This window comes from Bubalus kerabau, chromosome 8, assembly GCF_029407905.1.
Source record: "Bubalus kerabau isolate K-KA32 ecotype Philippines breed swamp buffalo chromosome 8, PCC_UOA_SB_1v2, whole genome shotgun sequence".
Lineage (NCBI taxonomy): Eukaryota > Metazoa > Chordata > Mammalia > Artiodactyla > Bovidae > Bubalus > Bubalus kerabau.
The window spans coordinates 80,826,517-80,853,807 of NC_073631.1; the positions used below are offsets into that span (position 1 = coordinate 80,826,517).

At 41.8% G+C, this 27,291-nt stretch overlaps 2 protein-coding genes across 2 annotated transcripts in view; both read right to left on the reverse strand.

Annotated features, from left to right (window-relative positions):
* HECW1 (HECT, C2 and WW domain containing E3 ubiquitin protein ligase 1) overlaps positions 1–27,291 on the reverse strand; it is a 483,654-nt gene that overhangs the window by 66,549 nt on the left and 389,814 nt on the right. The window contains exons 16-20 of the mRNA XM_055590733.1: positions 19,965–20,099; positions 11,148–11,253; positions 10,136–10,232; positions 3,640–3,723; positions 3,131–3,240 (exon numbers count right to left, since the gene is read on the reverse strand). Coding sequence (XP_055446708.1) covers positions 3,131–3,240; positions 3,640–3,723; positions 10,136–10,232; positions 11,148–11,253; positions 19,965–20,099 — 532 coding nt within the window. The remainder of the gene's footprint in view (positions 1–3,130; positions 3,241–3,639; positions 3,724–10,135; positions 10,233–11,147; positions 11,254–19,964; positions 20,100–27,291) is intronic.
* On the reverse strand, positions 20,218–22,124 carry LOC129659402 (AP-2 complex subunit mu-like). Its single transcript, XM_055590735.1, is given in 2 exon segments — positions 20,218–21,003; positions 21,006–22,124. Coding segments are annotated over 2 exon segments (1,305 nt in total). The 5' UTR covers positions 22,018–22,124; the 3' UTR covers positions 20,218–20,710.

The window sequence follows — 27,291 nt, forward strand, 5'->3', positions numbered from 1 at the left end:
GGACAAATGGAAGAAGCACAGATTTGTGGGGAGATCACAAGCTTGGTCTTTGATGGTGGTACCTTTGACTATTTGATTGGAAAGAGACATAGTTTGAAAGAGAGGAGAATAAAACCTGGCACTGGGTCTTGAGGATGGTAGGAAGGGAAGGATGAGTCTGCAGAGGTGGCCGAAGACATGGATGAAATGCCTACACTGGTGTCACCAAAGCCAACTGAAGAGGTGACTTATGAGCAGGAACCGAGCCACCACTTGAAGAGGAAAGTGTCTTTGCTGAAACGCCAGGTTTCAGAATGTAGGTAAAACTAGAGTACAAATCTGCAGGTGCAAGTATAATTTCCTTCTAGCAGATTTCAGTGTATTTTATAAGATGACTTTCTCACTGCTGGTACTACCACTATGCCCATGGTCACTGCTATGCATTTCTGTAATAATTTATGCCTCATGAGGTGCTTTGGCATGCATGAGTCGCTATCTCTGTTGCCTCAGGTAAAAGTCATACAGGTCTAGAAATGTGGGAATTGTAAAATTTAGCATCAAATATTTGGATTACACACTCTGAGATCCTGTGATCAAAGCTAGGAGAGTAAAGAATTAAGGACTTTGATACATAAATTGGATGATTGAGTTCATGGTGTCAGTAATGTGTGACACCAGACAGCTATTAGGAATGCTGATTCCTTAAAAAAAAAAAACTTACCTAAATAATTCTCATTTAGCGAATAACTCTTTATACTCCCTTAGTTTTTCTATTTGCAAGATGGTATCTTCACCATGTAATGATGTCGAAACCATACTCTAGTGTCAGAAGTTTGGACCTAAGTGTAGACACATTGGGGCTTCCCAGGTGGCTGTGTGGTAAGAACCCACCTGCCAATGCAGGAGACCTAAGAGACATGGGTTTGATCCCTGGGTCAGGAAGATCCCCTAAAGGAGGGCATGGCAACCCACTTCAGTATTCTTATCTAGAGAATCTCATGGACAGAGGAACCTGGCTGGCTACAGTCCATGAGTTTGCAAAGTCAGACACGACTTAGAATGCATACACATGGACACATTTTCAGACTGGGACCAAACATCATGCAGACACACAAGTCCCCTAAATGGGAATGCTCTTCTCTCCAGAAGTAAGTCATCCCGTGCACACCAGAAACAACTGATTGTGCTGATGCTGCCTCTGACAAAGCTCCCGGTCCTCCTTTTCCCAAGCATGTCATCTTAGTTATACTGTATGTCAGAGGGAGCACTCATGGAACATTTCCTCAACAATGCCACTGATACACTTGTGGAAGAAGGGATAACAAAGAGATACTGACTTAAAAACAGATTTTAGGATTAGCAAAACTACCTCTGGGAGATAGTTCTGAATGACTTGATGGGGGTGCACCAAAGAAAAGGTATTCCTGTTTTAAGAACTGACTCCTTGGAAAAGACCCTGATGCTGGGAAAGACTGAAGGCAGGAGGAGAAGGGGACGACAGAGGACGAGATGATTGGATGGCATCACCAACTTGATGGACGTGAGTTTGAGTAAACTCTGGGCATTGGTGATGGACAGGGAAGCCTGGCACGCTGCAGTCCCTGGGTTCGCAAAGAGTCGGACATGACTGAGCAATTGAACTGAACTGAGATATTCTAGACCTATGGCAGTATTGAGTGACACAAGCTGAGTGAGACATCCTTTCTGGGGGACAGAGCATATTGCTAAATTCGGTTTCTCTTCTCCATTTCCCCCCTGGCTTCAAAAGCAAAGTTTGAACTCTGACTTTAGAGGTTATGAGATAGGAAGTTACTAGATTTTTCAAAACTAACTTCCTTTACTAAATTTTAAAGTTATAAAAATAAATTTGAGTTTACCACAAACATCCATGACAACATGACACTGCAAATCAAGACAATAGGGGAAATTTTTTCAATATCTGGATCTTGTTTGGGAGTATTAATTTGTCTTAAGCTAATTATCTTGATGAACCCAGGAAATAATAGCTTCTCTTTTCGCTAAACAGTTCAATTTACACTTCCTCATTTGGAATGGAAAATATCCACAAAGAGTATCATGAGTAAATTCATTCTAAGAAAACTTTAGGGGAATGATTTCATATCATATTTAAAAATTCTTAGACATCTTCATGGGGATATAAAGGTGTTCCCTAGTTAGTATGGAACCTAGCAACTCCTTTACAGCTTAACAAAAAAATACTCAAATTGGTAACTAATAACATTCTGATTCATAAGGCAGAATGTCCTAGAAAGAGCTCTTCCATTTTAAATGCTTTGAGAATATGCTTTAGAAAAAACCAGCAATTTAGAGCAGGGGCCCACAGACTTTGTTGGTGAAGAGCCAGATAGCAAATATTTTAGATGTTGGGGGTCCTGTGGTGTCTGTTACTACTACTCAGCTCTGCTGTTTGTAGCATGAAAGTTGCCGCAAAAAATATATAAACATTCATGTCAATGTATGGCAAAAACCACAATACTGTAAAGTAATTAGCCTCCAATTAAAATAAATAAATTAATTTAAATGAGAAAAAAATATATAAACAGGTGTCACTGGGTTTCAATAAATCTTACTGATAGACAATTAAGCATGAATTTCATTATAATTTTCATATCATGAAATATTGCTGCTGCTGCTGCTGCTAAGTCGCTTCAGTCGTGTCCGACTCTGTACGACCCCATAGACAGCAGCCCACCAGGCTCCCCCTTCCCTTCCCTGGCATTCTCCAGGCAAGAATACTGGAGTAGGTTGCCATTTCCTTCTCCAATGCATGAAGGTGAAAAATGAAAGTGAAGTCGCTCAGTCGTGTCCGACTCTGAGCGACCCCGCGGACTGCAGCCTACCAGGCTCCTCCGTCCATGGGATTTTCCAGGCAAGAGTACTGGAGTGGGGTGCCATCGCCTTCTCCGATCATGAAATATTAGTTTCACAATAAATGTTTCCAAATCATTTAAAAATGCAAAACACGTAATAGCTTGGGGGCATTACTAAAACAGGTGGCAATGTGTCAACACCCAACTTAGTGTGCGTACGATCAGAAAATTGAGAGGAAATAAGGGAGAGGGGGCAGCTTCATTTAGTGGAAACACAGGTCGCCAGTGGCAGGAGACAGGGAGCCAAAACCTCACGTTACCTGGGGAGTTCTGAGGGGAGGAGCAGGGTGAGCAGCGGGGAGAGAAGCTGTACCCAGGGTGGAAGGCAGCCTGCAGGGGGACATAGGACATAATCTCTTCCTCAAAGAGACTGCAAAGTAGAAAAAAAAAAATTAAGTTAGTTCTCTGTCCATGAGAGAATGTTCACGAATTGCTGTAAGAGTAGGTATAATTCTCATGAGACAACAAAAGCGCTTAGATTCACTTAGATGGGCACATCCTCGCATGCAAACTCTCCCTATTATTTTAAACCCTAATTAGTCCTACAACAAGGTCTCCATTAAGGAGCACATGTAGCTTAGGATACCCCAGTCGTACATGTAAAGAAGGAAATGAACAGCAGGTGTAAGGCAGGTGCCCTACTTCAGTCACAGCCACTAGACTCCTCTAGAACAAACAGTGGGTGTTTTAGTCCAGGCTGTGGTGGAGAACCACCCAGAGCAGGTTCTCCAGTTGCTTTTCCAGAACTGTTTCAGGCTCAGCCCCTTACCTCAGCAAAATGACTAGATCTGCATCACAGGACAACTTTTCAAGCCCATGATTACCCTCAGTCCGAATGTAATGGATTTTCTCCCTAGGATAAATGTGGGAAAGAAAATAAGAATTATGCACGGACATAAAAACTAAGGAGTGAATCCCTTTCCAACCCCCTTTTCACCTTCAGTAGGGCTGAACAGTGATGTTCTAATGTCCAGATTGTTCTGAGGTAGGTTGGGTTCGTATTATAGGTTCCCAGGATGCTCGTCTAGGAACTGTATTTCTCAGACTCACATGGGGACAGAAGCTGAGGAGCACAACACTGGTGGGTCCCTAGAGAGCCACACAGCTGGGAGTGGAGCTGGGAAGGGCCGCTGTGGGCTCACGGTGTTTTAGAAGCCATGGGAGGAAAGAGTCAGGGGATGTCTCTTGAGAAACCTTATGCCTAATGGAAAATGAATTAAGTCCATACTGAGTCCAGAGAGGGTCTAGCCCCAGAATACAGGAGATCTCCCACATCAATCCAAGCACAGGCATCAATTTGTCTCTGTTTAATTACAACACATGCATTCTGACTTTTTTATAACCTTCAACTCCAATCTGGCAGTTATTCCAATAAGTCTATAGATAAATAGGATTTTTCCTTTTGATCAAATAAACTTTGTAATGTGTTTTCCTAACATTCAAATATTCAAAAATTTCAAACACTATGGCCAACAATCATCCCTTGTAATCATGCTTCAAAGAAGTCAGATGTTTTTTCTCTTTCTTGAAGAGATACAGCAGAAATCTGGGAAGACTTAAGGATTGATATTTTATTAATTTCACTTTTTTTGTTTAAAATTTTGAGATGCTTTTAGAGTCACATGTACTTGTAAGAAATTAATAAAGAGTGATCTGGTATACCTTTTAGTCAGTTTCCTCTAATGGGCGATTAAAAAAAGATTAATAAAAATACTGCAGATATAACTTTTTTCTCTCTCTGATTATAATAATGTGAATCTAAATCTTCATCATAACTTGCCTGCTTTCAGGTAAAAATATAATGAAATTGACCTTTTGGTGTGGGTACTTTTTAAGGAGACAAGAGAAACTTTTTGGCTTCAACAAAATAGAATTAAACAGAGAAACGCCTGTAGTCCATCAGTAGAGCACCGTTGTGGTAAATGTTATTTCCAAAACCCAGGGGTGCTCATAGGAGCTTCTCTGATGGGAGATTTGGAAATTGGACCAGGTGAAAGCCCGGCCAGGGGTGTGAGAACCACACCTCCTCCAGCAGTTGCTTCTCCTTCTGTGTCTCCGTGTCCTTGATTTCACGCGCCCGAGTGCTATCCTCAAATCCTGACACTGCCTAACAGCCCTCTTCTCTGGAGGACTCTTGTGGACCCTGCTCCTCTGGTTTACTGACTTCAGTCCCATGAAGGACTGTCAAATTGATGTGTTCTCCCAATGGCAATATCCCTGGGACAAATCACTCTGCTACCCCAACAGACCCATATCTGGGTATGCCCCTGGTCTCCCTGCCTGGGGAAAAAGGGAGAGAACATTTTAGGGGACACTCTTTATTTCCAGGATTCCAGGATTCCTGGGGAAAAGAAGACCAAAGAGAGTCAAGTCCACGAGGGCAGCCGGGTGCCTTCCTCAGGCAGGGGAAGCAGCATTCCCTGCAGTAGTTCTACCACTGCTCCCCACACTCAAACCACATCCACATGTCAGAAATCCAAGCAGAGTTTTCTGAGAGTTTTGGTGGTTCTTCAGAGGACATGACACTCTCTGTCATGTTTGTGAAAATCTCAGGCAGACATACTAGTCTAAGGGGCCTCCAAATGCCCCTGGGTCCAGCCCAAAGGCTCTGGGCCTAGGTGTGGGGAGGTCTCCGAGGGTGAGAATGCCATCTGCCTCTCCAGCCTGCATCCCATCAATAACTCTCCAGTGCAAAGCTCCCGTCAGAGCTCTGGTCAGTAGAGCCACCTGCTTCTTTGACATCCTGACATCTTCATTTGTGGCCTCAAAGATCTCAAAACTCAATATCTACAATGAAATCCTTGACACCCCTCTTTCATTATCTCTGAATTCTGATCATGTCCTCCGTGGCCCATAATACAATCTTTAGCTATCTATTTGGCTTAAAAATGTCACAACTGTCTATCATTTGTCTTTCTCAATAGATTATAAGTCCCATGAGATCAATGTCTGTTTTGCTTCACTACTGGGTATGAAGCCCTAGCGCCATCCTGATTCAGAATACCTGCCCAATAAAAGCACTCATTGAAGAAAGAAAGAATGAATGAGGATGGCTACCATTGCGTCTTCCCTCTTCCCGTGTGGTTTCCTTATGATTCACTTCTGTCTGCTGAACTCGGTTTTCTGAGAACTCGTCCTCTATCGTCTAACCCAGCAACTGGCTTTGTGAATCCAGGACAGTGGGTCCACGGCTCCCTGAGAATAGCAATGACCAAGCAGGGATCATGGGCCCCTCATGAGGACCACAGAGGAAGCAGTAAGCTCTTCCTTTGGGCAGCATCATGGGGAGAGGAGGTTTTCCTTTTAACTCGTGGACCTTTAAAATCAAGTTAACTCACCCTCACACCACAGCTAGGGGGGCAGGCAAAGGCCCAGTCACAGTGAGTAGTGCCCCGTTTTTTGTATCCTTGAAGCCTGACCCCTTGAAGAGCGGGCTTTTGCTCTCCTTTTGCCTTTTTGATTTCATGGCGAGTTTCTGATGTCACTTTGAGTTTTCAATTTTTGAGGAGCTATTTGGATTTCCAATCTGGACTCTACAGGTCCTTCAGGGTCCATTAACTGTTTGAAATTTTATGCAAAGATTCACATTTCTATATTTGGAAGAGTCTATAAGAGCTTTCCTCAGATTCTCAGAAGCATCCTTAACCTTAAGAAGGATATTAGTTTCTACATTAATTTCCAAACTTTTTCTAATTCCAACATTCCCTAATTTCATGTCCCCTATATCTGGAAAAGTGTAATTGTACAAACACTGCAACAGAACCTTCAAGGTTTCTTAGATTTTGTTATAATGTGACAAAATCACATTGTGTTTACTATATAAATGCTGAAACTCTTCACTTCCCTTGGGAAATATACTCCAGTCTTTATTTTCACAGAATATTGTTTTTATTGCTTTTAAAATGATTTAAATAAGACTCTAGTGTCTTTGGGGAGCTGACAGTTCTCCCACAAGCAAGCAGCGAATTCCTTACTTAGTGGTAGAGTCAGTAAGGTAAAAAATGTTCAAGAGCAGTGATGTATCAGGAAGTTTTCAGGTAGTACAATGCCTCTGAAAATCCCTTGGAGATTCTCTTAAATTATTATGCAGTGTGAGTCAGAGAGCAGCCCAAGAATTAACCAAATATGGCCCTGCCTTCCATGGCACAGTAATAAAACTTGGGCAGAGTTGAAAATAAATGGAAGTCACACTCATTCAAGATAAAGATCTTTAGTTCAATCTGAAAGTGATCATTGTTTCCTGTCTTCAAAGTAGAGGGTCAGGCTCTGACAGGAGAGTGGTACAAAGACAAAGATATAGATCCTGCCTTAAGGAGCTTATGGTATTGTAGGCAGACATCAGTAGTGGTAGAATACAACGGGTAAAGGAAAAATATCTTAGAAGTACAAAAAAAATGCTAGTAAAGCAAGGCAAAATAAATACTAAAGTCTGCCTAGATCACTGAATCTTTGCATTTGATTTGAGCCTTTAAAATGGGCTGAAATGCCCTTAAGAGAAAAGCCATTCTAGGAAGGCTGCGGGTAGGATAAACTACAGGCCCTTTGAGGGAGGTGAAAGACATCAGAAGGAAGAAAAAACTAGCCCAGGATGGAGAGTTAGATTAGAGCCTGACTTAGGGGACTATGGAAATTGTGCTTAGAAATTTTGACTTTACTATATACACAACAGGAGCCATGAGAAGGGTGAGAAGTTTTTGTTTTTTGGCATTATTTGGTTTGTATTGTGTTTGTTTGTATTTTGTTTGTATTGTTTGTACTGAGTGATGAAAATGGAAGCATTTGTTAATGCATTTTGAAATTCTGGAGAGAAAAGATGTAGGAGTGTCTCAACACAGTTCATCTACTCACCCACAGTGCATCTAGTGGAACTAGATGCAAAGAATTCCACTCTTACGAGAGGGCTTACATCTTGCCTTAGCATGACCTCTGGTATAAGAAAGGTTCTGTCAAAACCAGTCCCTTTTTGGTAAAGGAGCTCAGAGTTTCACAAGGAACTGAAGTGCTCCCCACAAAGAATTCCCCCCAAGGGCCCCATGTAAATAAACCAATTTTATTAGTTGATGCATTTTTCACAAGTTCTCAAACTATACCCAGATTTCCACCCCCTCTCCCATGAAACTAAGGTCTTGTCGTAATGGAGAGGAAGAAAAAACTGCAGAAGATCTACTTGGACAGCCTCTTTCACTTGTCTCTGAAACCCTCATAAAGTGGGCATGAGTCCCCAAATCACAAATCTGGCCTGAACTGCTCAGTGGCCTGGCTAGGGCAGCCACGGCAGGATTAGCCAAGGCAGGGCCGATCAGGGCCCAGGGAGGGTGAGGGGCAGCAGCCCAGCCTGAAACAAGATCCCAGCTGGCCCCCTTAGTGACAGTAAGGATAGAGTCACATATCCACCACTGCCCCTCCACCTGCTATTATGTGGCATATTTCCTTGAGGACTAAATTCCAGAGAGGCTTCCAGTGAGACAGGCCTGGGACTTGGATCCCTTTGTGGTCATGCTGCAGTGCTTGCCCCTGGACATACCTCTCCTTGAACAACAGAAGAGAATGTAACTGTATGGGACTAGAAATAACTGTGTGTGTGGGCAGTTGGGACAAATTCTGGACAACAGATACAGAGACCAAAAAACGCAAGTGCCACTTTTGAAGAGCCTGAAGCAAAAGTAGAGGGTCAGAAACAAAAGCTGGGTAACTGAGCATGCCCTCTGCCCAAAACACCAAATAAAGGGAGGTGCAAAACACCCAAGCCACCCCTCTGGACCGACCCCTGGATACACCCTCCCCTCCCCCTACATAAGAAACCAGTCCCCCCACACCCAGGGGAGTGAGCAAGCAAGGCGACCTGTTGTTCCTTTTTGCTCCCCTCTGCTGCAGCAGGTACCAATATGACCTTGCCTGAATTTCTTGTCTGGCCTCTAGTCAATTTCTGTTGATTGGGGAAGGCCAAGAACTCTGGGGGCTAACACTGAGCTGCTCTGAGGTTCTGCAGAAGACTGCCCTTGTGGCAGCTAGCCCTAAGGATACTCCATGGGAAGCTTTATTGAAGGGCATGGGTGGCATGGGATCTAAGGAGGTAACGCTGTTTATAGTAGAGTGAAAGCGGATATCTGTTAAGAGATCCCTGCAAGGTCCAGCAGAGAAATGATGACGATCCAAGCATAGGCCATGCAGGGAGGAGAGAAAAGAAGGGTTGGAAGAAACTGAGGAGGTAAGTGTTTAGATGTGAAGCTGAAGAAAGAGGGAGGAGTTGAGATGGGCATTTGGGAGGATGGAGGCTCTAACTTATGTAAGTTAGAGGGAAAGCAGGTGTCAGTGGGTGGTGATGGATGGGAAAGAACAGTGAGTGATCCATCCTTGCAGGATTAATAAAGATTTGAATAGCAAAGAGATTATTTTGAGGTGTTGGTGACTCATTGAGGAGGTCAAAGTAGAGGATTACAGTTGTCCACCAGACTCAAAAGACCACCAGATGGGAGCTGGAGTCAGAGGGGGTCACCAGCTGCCTCCCTGCCCATGTTACCTGGTCCAGAGAAGCATCTCAGTGGAGCCCACATTGTGACCTGGTTTCAGTGAAGAAGAGACTGAGGGTAGAGGATTAAGGGACATGCCTCCATCGCTGGCCCCTGTGTGCTAGAGCAAGTATTCAAACTTCAAGTGAACACAGTTAACTACCGTGCACCTCTAGCTTTCGAAATGTTGGGTAGTAAACTGAAGGAGAGACATACTCTAATACCTTGGTGAGAATGTAGGATTTAACTTCAGAGGATAATTTTTTATCACTTTGGGTTGTTTTCCCTTCCAAATGAAGTGACTCAGAGTTTCAGAGACACTCATTCAAAAATGACCCTAATGAACAATAAGATTTAAGTAGTTAAAACACTTATGAAACTTTTTTGTTTGTTCATTTATGAATATAGTCATCTAATATCCAGTACACATTTAAACAATTACATTCTTTAAATAAAATAATTCACGTGGTGCTTTACATAAATAATCTTTGATGAAAGTTATTTTGCTCCTTTTCTGTGCTTCCCTCCAAATCAATGGAAAGCATTTTAACATCATGTGAATAATTGGTAAGCTGACATGATAGCCATCTCTGATTGCAACAGAACTCCTGGATCCTTCATTTTAAGTATTTAGGTTATAATTTAAATGCATGAATAAAACACATCATAAGTGTCTGCCGTCTCTCCCAGAGGTTGTTCCACCTGGAAAACCAGTGGGAGAGACCTGGAATTAGAGACTGGTAGACAAGCCCCTACCTGAGTGTGTGGTTTCTTGCCAAGCTTGGCTGGCGCTCTTGCAGCATTTCAAAAATGTTTGGCTGGCGAAGAAATGCCACAATCTTGTCGTTATATGCTGAAACAGACAAAAGTGCAAGTTGTGGTTGAGTCTCCAGCCCAGAGATGATTTCACTAATGATTGGAAAATGGCAGCTTGATACCAGGATTAATGGAGGAGAGTCTGAAGGGCAGAGAGCATACTCATCAAAAAAAATGTAAGCTCTTGGGCTTTTTTTTTCTGTGACATAATAACCTGGCTATTTTTAAATGGTCGAACCCAAAGCGAACCAGATCTAAGTTAATTATCTTTAATATTGTAGGAATTTATCTCGGTGTTAACTCACCCCCCCCTTGTGAACAGATGGAAGAGAATAAAATAGGTCTTTCATGAGTGGAGTTCTACTCTACTCCTTCTAACTTCTCTCATAATTCTGCCAGCGTTATTATGGCAAAATCAAAGACATCTTTTTCTGAGCACTTGCACTTATGACTTCTGCCATTGGTTGAATTTCCCAATAGGGATAATGAAAACATCCAAATCCATGTAGACGCTTTCACATCTTGATATAAGTGTTTTGGAAAGAGGTAGCTGAAGTTAGGAATGGAGCCTCTTCTAGCTTATCCTCATACACACACGGGAATAGAGGTCTAAATTAGAAACTGCATGTAAAAGCAACCACATCCGTCACCTTATCTATGCTATGCTATCCGGGGACCCAGCTAACAAACCACTGAATAGAATAAAAAAGGAGGGGAATGAGGGTCTGGAAGAGGGGAGAGAAACAGATGGGAAGAGGGGAGAGAAACAGAAGGGAAGAGAGAAGGACATAGTGAGGAGGAGGGAAAGGCAAGAGGTGTAAGAGGAAGATGGGAACCAGCGGTAGGGGAGTAGACAATACTAGAAAGGAAACACAGAGTCCTGAATATTAAAGGAGTCACAATAAGAAAAACAGGTGTTGGCTATCCAGGGGTTTACAAGCGTGATACATACCCAGTGGCAATGAGTCATGTTGGTGTTGGCTTCGAATAGCAGCTACTAGGCTGTGTCCTGGCCTGGCCAGTAAAGAGGCTCCTCTGTTTCTAGAGACTTCTGAGGCCTAATTTCAAAATAAAATTGTAAGTGTTAAAAACCTCATCCATTTTGGATGATCTTTGAATACTAATTTTTCAATATGAGTGGCAAAAAGTGGCAAAAAGTTCCTAACATCACCTAAATGGAAGGAGGAATGAAATTATAATTCCAAAAATGACGGAAAATTAACATGTTTGAAAAAAATGTCTCAGTAGAATGGTTGGTGTTGTGGTTTTTAAGAAAGTGACTATGCCAAATGCCATGAATGTTCATCTCATTAATACACCCAATAGGCTAAGAAATATTTCTCATCAGAAATATGTTAAAGGGAATATTATCAGTAAAGTAGGTCTATGATCTTCATCTCTAAGAGGCAGCACTGAACTTCATAACCAAATGTGGCCTGGGCTGGCTGTCTTAAACAGTATTTATTATACTCGAAAGGCCATTCTTTGTTTAGCGTCTTTTCTCACATTTATTATACTGGTTACTCTTTATACAGTCTTTAGGAGAAGGCAATGGCACCCCACTCCAGTACTCTTTCCTGGAAAATTCCATGGATGGAAGAGCCTGGTAGGCTGCAGTCTATGGGGTCGCTCAGAGTCGGACACGACTGAGCGACTTCACTTTCACTTTTCACTTTCATGCACTGGAGAAGGAAATGGCAACCCACTCCAGTGTTCTTGCCTGGAGAATCCCAGGGACAGGGGAGCCTGGTGGGCTGCCGTCTCAGGGGTCACACAGAGTCAGACACAACTGAAGCAACTTAGCAGCAGCAGCATACTCTTTATACAGTCTCATATCCTCACAAAATTTGGCAAGATAAGCATTATTCACCCCAGTTTACAAATGGGGAATTTGAGGATCAGAGAAAATAAGTTTTTCCAAAATTTTTAACTGTAAGAGATAGAATCATAATACTAACTAATGCTTGACTGTCAAGAATTGTTTTTAGATTCCCCATACTACTAGCCTGCAACCAGTATTTTGGGTTGGACATTTTGACAAAACTTCATGGGCCAGAGAATTTGCTTAGCTTAAAACTGATATTTGTGATGATTAACTTTAATTTAGCTTGATTTTAAATTTTTATAAATTCCCTAGGTTCTAGAGCATAACAGTGAGTTTCTACCATGATTCCATATATATTTTGCTCCTGGAAGGACCCTTGCAGGGTAAGCTATTTGAATGGAGGCACCACAGAGTTTCCAAACTGGAGTACTTTCACCAGATATATGGCAATGGGTGTAGATGACTCTCTCTATGATATGTGACAAAGAAGTCAAACTAGGCTTTAAAATATTTAAGAATTTTGAAGATGACATTGGAAGATATTCATAAAGAGCTCAAATATCCAGACAAAAAGAAGAAATAAAATTCTCCAAGACCAGAATTCACACACACAGAATTCAGGAGAGGTGATGAGCTCCTATGGCATAAACCCCAGAAAGGTCAGGTTCATCTAAAAGTGGTCACTTAAGACTAGGCCCTGTGTGATGTTGCAGGTGACAATCTTCAAGGCAGATGATGTAGGGCTTCCTAATTACTGAAATGGTAATTGCTGGTCTTCCTTTAGGTTCTACTTTCATATTTCACACAGACAAGAATAACATCCTTCAGATGAGATGCGCTACCAGTTCACTCTCTGTATGTGGCAGTCTTTGAACTGCTCCTCTGGAATAGGAGGGATGCAGATTCATCTTTTTCCTCTCCTGATCCTTCTTCTTGCCCTTGTCTTACTTGAGGGACAAGGGGAATAGATTATGTGTCACTCTGGCTGACTTCTCATTTTGATGCCATCAACACCCAGCTCTCTTCAGAGGGTGTAGCCAGCTACCAAGATTTAGATGCTGGAATTTCTGTAACAGCACTTTCTGGTTAAATGGTTACAATGCAAAGTCATGAAAGAAAGGCTTGCTGATGGCTGATATTTAGTCTCATATTTTTCTCTTTCCATGGATTAATAAATATGTAAAAGCTTCCTGGGACTGAAATCTCTCTTTTCCTTCCAGGGGTTGTGTCAGTCTGCTGTAATGTGTGCTGAAAATATCTGCAATGCTGTAAAGACAGGAATCTCAAAAACAGCTGAAGGCTGTCTAAGAGATGAATTACAGAAAGAAATTGGGAAAGCAGGTAGACCTGAGAATGGAACTCAAGAAGGCTTGGCTGTGCACTGAACTTTGCCTGGAGAAAAACAAGGCTTTGAAGCAGGAAGAGGCTCACTTCTCTTCACGGGGGTGGGGGTGGGGGGTGGGTTGTAAGGAATTCATGTGTTGTAGAAATGCTTTAGGGAAAAATGGTTCCTGCTTCTAAGGTTACCTGCTTACTGCAAAACCAAGGCAGATTGAAAGACTGCAGAACCAGAGGAAGGTCAGCTACTCTGAAGGCAGTTGACTGGCTGAGGGATATGCATCACCGTGACTATAAGCGAGACAGAGGAAACAATACTGGGGAGTGGTGAGGCTTGTGGAGTCCTGAGCCATGGCAACATCGGCTGAGGAAAAAGGAGGTGACTGTAGAGTGGTACTGGATGGACTCCAGATGAGAGAACTGGAGGATGATAGCATTAAATAGAAACGTGCTTCTCCAACTAGGGCCTAGGAATTTACAGGGATGGAAACAATTTTAGGCAGAGCTAAAAAGGACTCTAATAGTCTAAGATTTCATAGAACTTGGTATGTGCTGGGACCCTTGTGGTTCAGTTGTTGTTCAGTTGCTAAGTTGTGTCCAACTCTTTGTGACCCCATGGACTGCAGCATGACCTAGGCTCTCCTGTCCTTTACTATCACTATCGCAAAGGTGGCCCCAAAGTGGTAACAAGTGGCCCATCGAGGGAAGCCTGCCATCAGCTGAGTGACTAATTTGGATCTCACTGCAAATATGATGCTAACATTTGCTTTCCTAACTACTTAAAATACTGAAAAGAATGAATTTTCCATTTAAAACCAAGATTATATGACTCCCTGAAATTCCCAGAATTTGACACTTTTGGACACTTTTTGGGTCACTGAGTTTCTCAGGTAGGGGTGCCTGTGTATGCAAGCACACAGAGAGAGATATAGAAAGAGAGGGCGGAGAGGAGAAAGGGGGGAGAAAGGAGAAGGAGGGAGGGAGAGGGTGGGGAGGGAGCGGGAGAAGGTGGGAGAGAAGGAGAAAGAGGGGCGAGGAGAGACACAGGGCCAGGGGAGGGAGGGAGAAGAGAGCCCCACATGACTGCTTTTTAGATTTCTTTTCCTTTTGATGTTGAGATAGCTTTAATCATAATTGCAAATACACAAACTTCAAACATTTAGCTTTCTGGACAAAACAGAATAGATATGCTCAGAAAATAGTTTCCAGCAACTGGAAAACAAGCTTCTCTTCTGTGTTACAATTTGGAAATGTAAACTGGTGTTTTTTTTTTTAAAAATCTGTGATCGAAAACTTCAGGTTTTAGACTGAATTTGGGTTCATCATCAGCTAATGCTGTCTCAAAAATGCTGGAGACCTGGTGATAAAAATTGTAAGTTCAGAGGAAAAGCCCAAGTGATGAATTTATGTTCATCTCTAGATTTTTTTGTATTCTAAAAGTAGATCATTAACAAAGTTTGCAGAACTATACAGAAATAAGAGTGATCTATGAGGTTTTTCAACATATTTCTAATGGCAAAAAGTGGGCAACAAACATAATGTACAAGAGAAAGGTTTGAATTAAATTATGGCAATCCATAGAATAAAGTATAGAAGAATTTTAATGGCATGGAAACTATCTACAATGCGCTATAATGGTAAAGGAAGATACAGAAGCATAGACAATACAATTCAACTGTTTTACTTCATTGCGTACCAGGAATTTTCTCCAGATGGAGAGCTATACCAGCCTTTTGATTTCTTTTCCATCTGTGCCTATATTTTCTATTCTCGTTAGATACCATTTTTAATTCAAAAGTGTACTTTCACAGGTTATCTGAACTTTACAAACTTCCAAACAAACTTGTAATCAAGTATAGGTTACATGGAATCAAGAGGTAAATTCCCAATTTTAAGAAGCTGTGCAAAAGTTACCCTCCCCAAAGGCCAGTTTCCAGCATGATGGCCTCTGTCATTAGAGTTGACACAGTGACTTTTGCCATAAAAGCAGCTTACTGCAAAGTATGATTCACAGTGACTTCTGCTTTGAGAGTGAAAAGTCAATTTCTCTTTCCTATCAGACTCCTGTCCTTTACTTGAGGCAATTACTGTTAAGCATTTTTATATGTACCCTTCCAGAAATGTTCTATGACTAATGACTTCTCTTACTTGACCAAGATAAGATGGTGAAAGAAACAAACATTGTGCGGTCTGTTATCCTTCCTTATTAATGGTAATTTACATTGCAAATTGCAATATAAACAAGCAAAGCTGACCTCCAGTGATTTCCTTATTGATAGAGACATGGATCTTGATCCGCTCTTTTCCACTTATCCATGCCCAATTCCATCTGGACACTATGGAAGTGATAAAGCCTGTTTTGTTGGCACTTAAATATATTGCAGATGGATGTGCCACTGTATTAAAATGCATGTGAAAGAGTCAAATCATGAGCTATACTCCAGTAAAAATTAATTAAAAAAAGTCAAAGAATGATCTTTTTATGCATAGAATCCTATATTCCTCATATTAACTGCTTTTAGGAAACTGCCTCAACAATTTTCAGGTGAGGTAAAGGCTAAAAAGACGTTGAGCAGTGCCTCTACTAATAACCTATTGTTGGGGTTTTGAGGGGAATTTTTACCGTCTAGGATCTTGACTTTGTAAACTGATTTTAATTCTGTCCTTAAGTACAATGGATAAAAAAAATCAACCCCTGAACAACACTCAAGAAATGGCTCACGAAGGTGAATATTGATTCCCAAAGCTGAGGTCTAAGAAACATCTAGAGTGAATTCCCTATTGCCCATGAGAGGTGACACAGAAAAATCATGGATTATGGAAATACTTCATTGATATTCCTAAGTCTCATCTTTCTGACTGTTTAGCTGTCATTTCTAATTGGCTCTCCTGCTGTTTCGATCCTCATCATTGACTTATATAAAGGCACACTTGCCAGACTCCCCACCTGGCTTTACTGCTTATCTTATCTGGGAGCCATTCATGGGACTGTGTGTCTAGCCTCACAGATGCTGAGAATCATAGAGCTGAAGGGGACTTTAGTGGCCATCTCAGTTCCTTGTCTCTGTTTACAGATGGGGAAACTGAGACCACGGAAAGGGAAGGAAGGTGCAATGACCCAGAGCACCTCTGCAGAGAGGCCAGAGATGGGACTTCAATCTGCTGACCCAAGTCTCAAGTCTCCCTCCTCCACACCCCTTGACTCCCCTGAGGTTGTGTTGTTTCTTTGTCACCCCAACTTAGGGCCTCATTACCTATATGGTCTGTGGCAGTGGCCTCTCATGGCCTTTCTCACATCGTCCTGTGCCACAATCCCATCTCTTCTTGGCTGTCATTGTCTCCTTTAAAAATATGAGTTTACACTGGACTGGGAATTGAGAAATCTGAACTGCAGTTCTGAACTCACTGGGTGACTTGAGTTCTTGATACTTCAGTTTACTTGATTGTGAAATATGATGATTAACCAGAGTGAAATTACCACCTAGGAGTGTTTGGAGACGCTTAATGGAGATGCTTCTCTGGCTCAGCAGGTAAAGAATCCACCTGCAATGCAGGAGACCAGGGTTCAATCCCTGAGTCGGAAAGATCTGCTGGAGGAGGACATGGCAACCCACTCCAGTATTCTTGTCTGGAGAATCCCATGGACAGAGGAGCAAGCCTGGTGGGCTACAGTCCATGGGGTCACAAAGAGTCGGACACGACTGAGCGACTAAGCACAAGGGTGTTTTGGTTTTTGTTTCTGTTGTCATAGTAACTGACACTCCTGAAATTTAATGAATGGGACCAGGAGAAAAGATCCTGCAATGACAAGAAATGATTCTACACTTCAGAGAACTGTCACCCCAAATTCCTAATAATCTTCCCCTTTTGTGAAACAGTGGGTGAACTGATCTCTAAAAGCCCATTTTAATATATAAATCATCATATTATTCTTCTCAAATTCATTCCAAGGACTTTTTATAAAATTCCTAACTCTTTCATGTGGCATTCAAAGCTTTCCAAATTTCGAAACAAAAACTGAGTGGAAACTTACTATTCTGGTCACACTGAACTATTTATTCCCTGTCTTTCTTCAGACCTTTCTCAACCCCATCTCGGCTCCTTATCCTTCAGCTATGCTCTCTGTAGGGGCTGCCCTTTCTCTGCCTTTGTACTTGCTAGGTTTTACCAACTTCTCTAGGTCTAGGTCAAGCACTTTCTTTTAACACAAACATTTTCTTGGCCTCCTTTGAACTTCTGTGGCATTTGTCCTAACATCTCTCTTGGCACTCAGCCATATTCTAATTTCTTTTGTTACTTAACTCTGTGTATGTTTCTGGCCTGGCTTCAGAAATAGAGTACACACTTCTCCAGGGCAGGGGTCGTATCTCACACGTCTTTGCACTTCACAGTGCTCAGAGCAAACCCTGTACTTCATCAATATTTGTGAAACAAAATCATATTAGAGCAAATACAAGGAACATTTCCACCCCCCGCCCCCCTCTGTTTTTACACTGAGGTCTTCCTGACTCCTCATACCCTAGGCTGTGTTCTCACAGTAGGAGGAATCAGGTATTTGCTTTCATAGAGGCCGAGTCCCTGTTTTCCTGGTGTGCTGCCTCTGGATCAGGTATTCTCTGCCTCCCAGCTTCCCTCTTGGTTCTCCATTGTGTCACTGCAAAGCTACCAACCGAGAAAGGTTGGGCAGAGGGATGATAGTGGCTTAAAAACCTGATGGACAGTTAATCGGAGAGTGAATGAATTAGGAAGTATACAGATGGCTGACACCCTTTTCTCATCACGTGTTAGTCTTTCTTGGCTGATGCAGATGGCACTTTGTTATTAACATTGATATTCAGTGTGGCTGTGTTTGGACTAGTCAATAACATCAAGGAAATGTTTTGGAACGGGTAAAGTGATGCTCATGAGCTTAATCTTGTTCTTTCAATAGGAAGGTTTTAAAATTTATATTTTCAGGTTAACTTCATATATATGTGATAGATTTACATGTTTAGGGGTTTCATTGAGTAATTGACTTTTTTTTAAATTGACCGTGGTGAATCTGAATCTGTCTGGCAGTACTGAGCTTCTTTTATCATATGCTGTGATGCTCTATGTTAATACTGAAATTCACCTTAATAATATTAAAGAGCTTGGACATTTAAAATAGATTAAAATGGCATATTCAAGTTGATGCAGAGTTCTGAATTTACCCATTATCATATCAAGACAATACATCTTGTGGTTTCTGAAGTGTTATAAAAGGGAGAGGGACTACATGTGCTGAGCTGAGAAGTTGGGGCATGGCTTTCTGTAGCCTGTGAATGTGTCAACTGTTGAGTGCCTGGAATCTGGAGGGTCCTGACACCCACTAAACCCCTGTAGAGTGTATAATACTCCCTCATGCATGGTCACATGCACATTTTATGTATATGCAGTAAGAGTTAACATGCTTTCAATAGTACCCTAAAACAATGATACTTAAGATGACTCCATGAAAGAAAAATTCAATTTATCACACTGGCCTTAAACTGTGAGTGCCCCTGGTTAGAAATAGTTACATTTCTCAGTGTATACAGATGAGTGTCCTGAAAAACTAGTAAAGGTTTTTTTCTTTTATACTAAGCTTTCAATAAAATAAGCTCTTCCCTTGAGACTCATGGTTGCTCTCTAGAGGCTGACAGGTGAATGGTTATTTTCTGCCTCTAGAGATGTCCACTGTGGCTCTCCCTGGAATGATTCTCTGTGGGACCATATATATGTTTTTTTTCTTTCTACAGTACTTTTTCCATTTTTTTTTACCTCTTTATAATCTAACTCTACAAGCTGCTTTATTGGAAATGGTTCTCAGAGCCTGTATCATCTGAGACCCTGGTGGTTTCCATGAAAAGAAGGTATAGATACTTGGGAAATGTCAGTCAGAACATAAAAAAGAGATTTGCTCATATTATTGTAGGGAACTAATTAGCAATGGAAAAAAAGCTATGTTTTGAATTTCGGTTCAAGAAGGGAGAACAGGAAAGGATATGGGATATAGAACAAGGAATTCAGAAAGGCAAGGAACCTGATGCTTAAGAAAGGGGGCAGCCTTTCATGGCCCAGCAGAAGGTAATCAATCATGTTGAGTGAAAGAACATATAAAGCAGAGAAGGGCAGATGGTAGGGTGGGAACAGAGTATTCATGTGGCCCAGTTCATTTCCCCAGTTTTCAGTCCATGAATGAAGTCTTGTCCAAAATCTAGGGAGAGGGAGAAGTTTAAAACAGTCATATGCTGCCTAGTAGTTCTACCATTGTTTAAGAATTCACACGCGACCAGTGGGCTGAGGAAACACCGTATCAGCCATAAATATAGGGATGTCTTGATGCTATGTTTTCAGTTTTCTTTAAACTAGATGGATTTTTCAGTAACGTGACTGTGTAGGAAAAAAGGAAAGGCAGAAGGACAGCAATCTGAGGATGGGTCCAGGACACGAAGTGGGTGCCTCGAGTCATCAGCCTCCCTACTAAAGAGCATATGGATTTGGCCCAGCCCCTGGGGGAAAAGGCAACTCTAGATCCTGGCCCCACCAGGACAGGCTGACCCTGTGGTCCTGTGAATGGGAGGCCAAGGGCAGAGGAGGTGTTACCTCTCCAGCACTGTAACTTCGGAGCCTCTGGAGATGCTGTCGATGAGTCAGATGGTTGGGAAGACGACCATTCTGAAGAGGGATTCGGGGGTCAATAAAAGTGGTAGCTCGACTGTTGTGGTCCACGAAGAAAGACTACAGACAGACCAGGAAAGAACATACATGTGAGAATCAGCCAAGTAAAATGACTGATACCCAGGAGCACTCCAGGGCTCAGTCATCAGGTTTATGTTTGCCCCTCCTTTTCTTTTTATTTATTTATTTATTTATTTCCGTTCTACAGAGTTTATTAGGTTTATAACTGGACGAAGTCACACGTGTACAAAATGAAGCTCACACTACCCCAAAGCAGAGTAGGAATTGAGGGCTGGGGATCCGTTACTGGCCTTTGGGGGAGCTCCGAGGTGAGGGGCAGCCAACCCTCCCACTCCAGAGATGTGGCCATAGGAGAGGGGAGGAGAAGGAGCCCACTTGGCTTTGGTCACAGAACTCAGGAGCCTGGCAGTGGGCTAGGGCAGGCAGATGGATGGTGGAGCAGGAGCCTCTGAAACCACCCCGTTCAGGGAGTCCAGGGACTGCTCCACCAGTCCCACTTGCAATGTGGTTGGTCCAGACCTAGACTCGGGGGCTACTGCAAAGGGCAGGCAGCAAAGCAGGAGGGAGGAGACACTGATGTGTGGTGGCCAAGGGCACCCAGACCTGTGGAAGAGGGTGGGTGGGGAGGTGGGCTAGCGGCCATCAGGCAGCTAGCAGCGGGTCTCATAAATGCCGCTGCGGCCAATGTAGCGCACCCATTTGATGACATCGTGGTCGCTGCGGTTCAGCTTCGGTTCAAACACCTTCAAGTAGCGCACCTTGAGACCAGAAGGTGCGAATGGCACCTCAAAGTTCATTGAAATGGGGGGTCGAGCCCATTTCTTCTTGTCGTTGGTGGGCAGCAGGTCAATCTCAGCGCTGATTTGCGATTCCTTCATGCCTGCCATGCGCTTGATCTTCCACACGATGGCGGTCTCACTGGCCTTATACTTGGCCTTCCCTTCATGCAGATTACCTGCACCCCACTAGTGTTCAGTGGGGTTGGGATCCGCACCTCAATCTTCTGAGCCAGTAGTGAGGGTTCGAAGTTGGACTTAATGACCACCTTAACCTCCCGCTTGGTGCGTCCCACTTCTCGAACTAGTGGGATCACGCGAAAAGGAAGGATGATGTCCTTGGTGGTGTGATACCTCGTGAGTTCAAATTCTCCATCTGGTGGGATAAAGCTGATGCTGCTTTCAGAATCAAACTTGCTGAGTCGTACACACTGGTGGAAGGTGCAGTCATCAATGGCAATTGATTGCTTCCCGCTCTTGCTTGTTTCATCAGCTGTGCCTTTGCCTTGCTTCTCAATGACGATCTTGTCATTCATTCCAAACTTGCACTCAGGCATGCCACTCAGATAGCTCTTCATCACTACCCGGCCTGACACATGGGCGCTCAGGACCTGCCCTTGCGGGGACATGAGGAGGTTCACACTCTCCAGCACATCCAGGAAGAGCTCATTCCCGCGATACTTGATGCCCTCCCGCCGCCAGCCAATCTGCCCGGTCACCTGGCTGGTGATCTGAGACTGCTCTTCTTTTGTCTGATGCTGGCTTTTGATCCCCTGCTGGGTGATGAAGGTTTTCAGTGCACCTGTCTCCGAGTTCTATGGGTAGCCAAAATCTAGGATTTCGTCCAGCAGTTCATATATGAGCACAAAATTGTTCTTGATGTTCTCTTCGCTGATCTTGCCAAAGTAGGCAGCCATTACATCACACATCTTACAGAGGAATTCGAAGACCATGGCAGCATTGACATTCTGCTTGGTGACAGCTGCCAGCCAGATGTTGGACCGTTTAACATGGAAGAAACTGGTGCGAGCGATGTTGGTGACGGGGCTGCGCACCTGCTGCCAGGCGTGGATAACATTGACCCGAAAGGCATCCATTGCATTCCTCCCGATGTCATCTTGGTAGACCCGGGAGACGAGCACCTCCCCCTCGTGATTATAGATGAATAAGCCTCCAATCATGGCGGCAGCTCAGTCTTCGCAGCCCATTGCTCTGAGAAGAGACCTGGTGTCCGCGGCCCTCTGCTCGGCCGGCCCGGCCACTCTCCGGATCCCAAGATGTCCGCCCGCTCCCTTGCCCCTCCTTTTCATCTACTCAGAACTAGATGGGAGATGCCTCTGCTTTTGCATGCTCAGGAGTTCAGTGAAGCCCCCAGTCACTGATAAACACTTTATCGGGTGTGAGTTACAGAGGAGCAATTGTAACATCTTACCATGGAATATAAGAGAAACAGATTCTTTGAAGGATAAGTCATTCTAGTAATTAATCATTTGGAGAGCATTTAGTTTATTTTTAAAATAAATGCCCTTTTTTGATTATAGAATTAATATAGTTTCATTGAGAAATAACTTAAAAAGGATAAAAATATACAAAGAAGATAACTAAAAATCATACCAAATATTACAGGCTAAAGGTAATCAACAAAATGTTTTCGTGATTTTTTTTGTTTTCTCTTCTATGCAAATGTACATCTATTTTCCTAACATCAGCATCTACAATTTTGTTATATAAGATTTTTTCACCTATTATTTTATGAGCATTTCTCTAAGTTATTAAATATCCTTTTAACACAGAATTTTATTGAGTATATGGTGTTCAGTTTGATGGATCGGTTCAGTTAGTTCAGTCGCTCAGTTGTGTCTGACTTTTTGTGACCCCATGGGCTATAGCACGCCAGGCCTCCCTGTCCATCACCAACTCCTGGAGTTTACTCAAACTCATGTCCATTGAGTTGGTGATGCCATCCAACCATCACATCCTCTGTCGTCCCCTTCTTCTCCTGCCTTCAATCTTTCCCAGCATCAGGGTCTTTTTAAATGAGTCAGTTCTTTGCAGCAGGTGGCCAAAGTATTGGAGTTTCAGTTTCAGCATCAGTCCTTCCAATGAATATTCAGGACTGATTTCCTTTAGGAACTGGTTGGATCTCCTTGCAGTCCAAGGGACTCTCAAGAGTCTTCAATACCACAGTTCAAAAGCATCAATTCTTCAGCACTCAGCTTTCCTTACAGTCCAATTCTCACATCCATACATGACTATTGGAAAAACCATAGCTTTGACTAGACAGACCTTTGTTGGCAAAGTAACATCTCTGCTTTTTAAAATGCTCTCTAGGTTGGTCATAACTTTTCTTTCAAGGAGCAAAGCATCTTTCAATTTCATGGCTGCAGTCACCATCTGCAGTGATTTTGGAGCTCAAAAAAATAGTCTGTCATTGTTTCTACTGTTTCCCCATCTATTTGCCATGAAGTGATGGGACCAGATGCATGATCTTAGTTTTCTGAATGTTGAATTTTAAACCAACTTTTTCACTCTCCTCTTTCACTTTCATCAAGAGGCTTTTTAGTTCTTCTTTGTTTTCTGCCATAAGGGTGGTGTCATCTGCATATCTGAGGTTATTGATATTTCTCCCGGCAATCTTGATTCCAGCTTGTGCTTCCTTCAGCCCAGTGTTTCTCATGATGTACTCTGAATATAAGTTAAATAAGCAGGGTGACAATATACAGCCTTGACGTACTCCTTTTCCTATTTGAAACCAGTCTGTTCCATGTCCAGTTCTAAACTGTTGCTTCCTGACCTGCATACAGATATCTCAAAAGGCAGGTCAGGTGGTTTGGTATTCCCATTTCTTTCAGAATTTTTCACAGTTTGTGGTGATCCACACAGTCAAAGGCTTTGGCATAGTCAATAAAGCAGAAGTTTTTCTGGAACTCTCTTGCTTTTCCGATGATCCAGTGGAAGTTGGCAATTTGATCTCTGGTTCCTCCGCCTTTTCTAAAACCAGCTTGAACATCTGGAAGTTCATGGTTCACGTATTGTTGAAGCTTGGCTTGAAGAATTTTGAGCATTACTTTACTAGTGTGTGACATGAGTGCAATTTTGCAGTAGTTTGAGCATTCTTTGGCATTGCCTTCCTTTGGGATTAGAATGAAAATTGATCTTTTCCAGTTCTGTGGCCACTGCTGAGTTTTCCAAATTTGCTGGCATATTGAGTGCAGCACTTTCACAGCATCATCTTTTAGGATTTGAAATAGCTCAACTGGAATTCCATCACCTCCACTAGCTTTGTTTGTAGTGATGCTTCCAAAGGCCCACTTGACTTTGCATTACAGGATGTCTGGCTCTAGGTGAGTGATCACACCATCATGATTATCTGGGTTGTGAAGATCTTTTTTGTATAGTTCCTCTGTGTATTCTTGCCACCTCTTCTTAATATCTTCTGCTTCTGTTAGGTCCATACCATCTCTGTCTTTTATTTTGCCCATCTTTGCATGAAATATTCCCTTGGTATCTCTAATTTTCTTGAAGAGATCTCTAGTCTTTCCCATTCTATTATTTTCCTCTATTTCTTTGCATTGATCACTGAGGAAGCCTTTCTTATCTCTCCTTGCTATTCTTTGGAACTCTGCATTCAAATGGGTATATATTTCCTTTTCTCCTTTGCCCTTCACTTCTCTTCTATTCACTGCTGTTTGCAAGATACATAACAATTAGCTTTGGTAACCTCTATCATGGGACACTTAATTTTTTTTTTTTTTTACTGGTTTAAAATAGTGCTTCAATAAATACTTCTGTACACAAAGCCTTGAGGCATGTCTGATTAGTGTGTATGTTCCAATATATAACAAATGACATTCTTTAAATCTAAAATTAGCTACCCTTCACAAAAAAGGAATACTTATTTTTTTTAATAAAGACTTCTGTACTAGAAAAAAATCTTTCAAATATTCTCTTTTGAACAAAAGGTAATATTTGGTATCAATATCTTTGCCTAATTTACCTCAATCAGTGCTCATTTTAGAAATGTTTAGGTGTCATCTGACATAAGTAGTCCAAGAAATTATATACAGATTTAGAAATTATTCTTGGGTGAACATGAGCTTATAATTTTGAGTATTAGATGTTATTGTATATGAGTCTTTTAAAGATCTCTATAAAATGTCATACAGGGAGTTGTTTCATAATGGAGATCAAAATACTCCCCACAGGACAAAGGTAAACAACAACTTTCTGAGTATCATGTGAGTTGGTATCTGTGGCTGGTAATAAAATTTCCCAGGATAGCATCCCACACAGACTCAAAAAGGGCTGTATGTCCAACAACATGCAGGGGACTGAAATGATCTCCCCTGAAACATTATGTTAGATTCTCAAAAAATGATGACAATGACATTAAAAAATATTAGTAAAGAATTCATATAAGTATGAAATGTGAGTGAAAAAACCCAACATTAACATGCTTACATGGGATTTTAAACATACAAATACAAGCTAAATTAATATACAGTAAAAGCAGATTTTTATTATTCAATTATATGTCTTTTAAAGTTTATAAATTAAAGTTAAATGGGTTATATATATGTATATGTGGTAACTTTTAGTATAAATTCCTAAAAGTTGACTAATTACTGGGTTAAAAGTTAGGAAAACATTATACATTTATTGATCCATATCAACAAACTATCTTCATGAGAACAGTACAGATTTATCATCTTACCAAAAGTCCATGAACTCTTTTTATGGACTTTACTAATGCTGAGTACTGGAAAGAACTCTTAGAAATGCTGAATGGCAAATAATGATAAATTATAAGGGAAGCCAAACATTTTCTCTTAGGTTTACTGTTCAATCTCTTCACTGGAGTACTGTCTTTGTACTTTGCTTGTTCCCTTTTTTGTTGTTGGGATGTTAAGGTTTTCTTTATTTTAAATGTGCTTACTTATGTGCCTTCAAATTGCTTTTGATTTTTATTTGCTTTGTTTTCTAATACACAGCATTTTTTTTTTTACTCCTATGTATATAAATCTTTCCACTATTTGTCTCTAGTTATAGATCAGTTAAATGCTTAATTATATTTTACTAGCTTTATTTTTGGTGAATTGTTTCTGAAAATTATTTTGGTACAATGTGAAGTTGTAATTCAAAAGCAGAGACATTACTTTGCCAACAAAGGTCCGTCTAGTCAAGGTTATGGTTTTTCCAGTGGTCATGTATAGATGTGAGAGTTGGACTGTGAAGAAAGCTGAGCACTGAAGAATTGATGCTTTTGAACTGTGGTGATGGAGAAGACTCTTGAGAGTCCCTTGGACTGCAAGGAGATCCAACCAGTCCATCCTAAAGGAGATCAGTCCTGGGTGTTCATTGGAAGGACTGATGCTAAAGCTGAAACTCCAATACTTTGGCCACCTCATGCAAAGAGTTGACTCATTGGAAAAGACCCTGATGCTGGGAGGGATTGGGGGCAAGATGAGAAGGGGACAACAGAGGATTAGATGGCTGGATGGCTTCACCGACTCGATGGACATGAGTTTGAGTGAACTCTGGGAGTTGGTGATGGACAGGGAGGCCTGGCGTGCTGCGGTTCATGGGGTCCCAAAGAGTCGGACACGACTGAGCGACTGAACTGAACTGAATTAAACTTAAAAGCTACTGCACAGCAAAGGAAACCATTGATAAAATAAAAAGACAGCCTACTGAGTGGGAGAAAATATTTGCAAATGATATGACTGATAAGAGCTTAATATCCAAAATATATAAATAGTTCATACAGCTCAATGAATCTGATTAAAAAATGGGCATAAGATCAGAGTAGATGTTTTTCCAAAAAAGATATACAGATGGTCAATAAGCTCAACACTGTTAATCACCAGAAAAGTGTAAGTCAAAACCATAATGAGACATGTCACCTCACTCCGGTCAGAATGGCTAATGTCAAAGAGTCTGTGCTGTGCTGAGTTGCTTCAGTCACGTCAGATTCTTTACAATGCCCTGGATTGTAGCCCACCAGGCTTCTCTGTCCTTGGGATTTCCCAGGCAAGAATACTGGAGTGGATTGCCATTTCCTTCTCCACAAAAAGTCTACAAACAACAAATTATGGCGAGGACATGGAGAAAAGAGGACCCTAGTATATTGTTGATAGGAACATAAATTGGTACAGCTACTGTGAAAACAGAATGGAGGTTCCTCAAAAAACTAAAAATAGAACTATCATATGATCCAGCAATTCCAGTCCTGGGCATATATCCAAAGAAAATTGAAAATATTAATTCAAAAGATACATGCACCCCAATGTTCACAGCAGCATTATTTACAATAGGTAAGATATGGAAACAGCCTAAGTGTCTGTCAATAGATGCATGGATAAAGGAGATGTGGTATACACACATCACGCATATGCGCGAGCGCACACACACACACACACACTGGAATACTACTCAGCCATAAAAAAGAAAGAAAT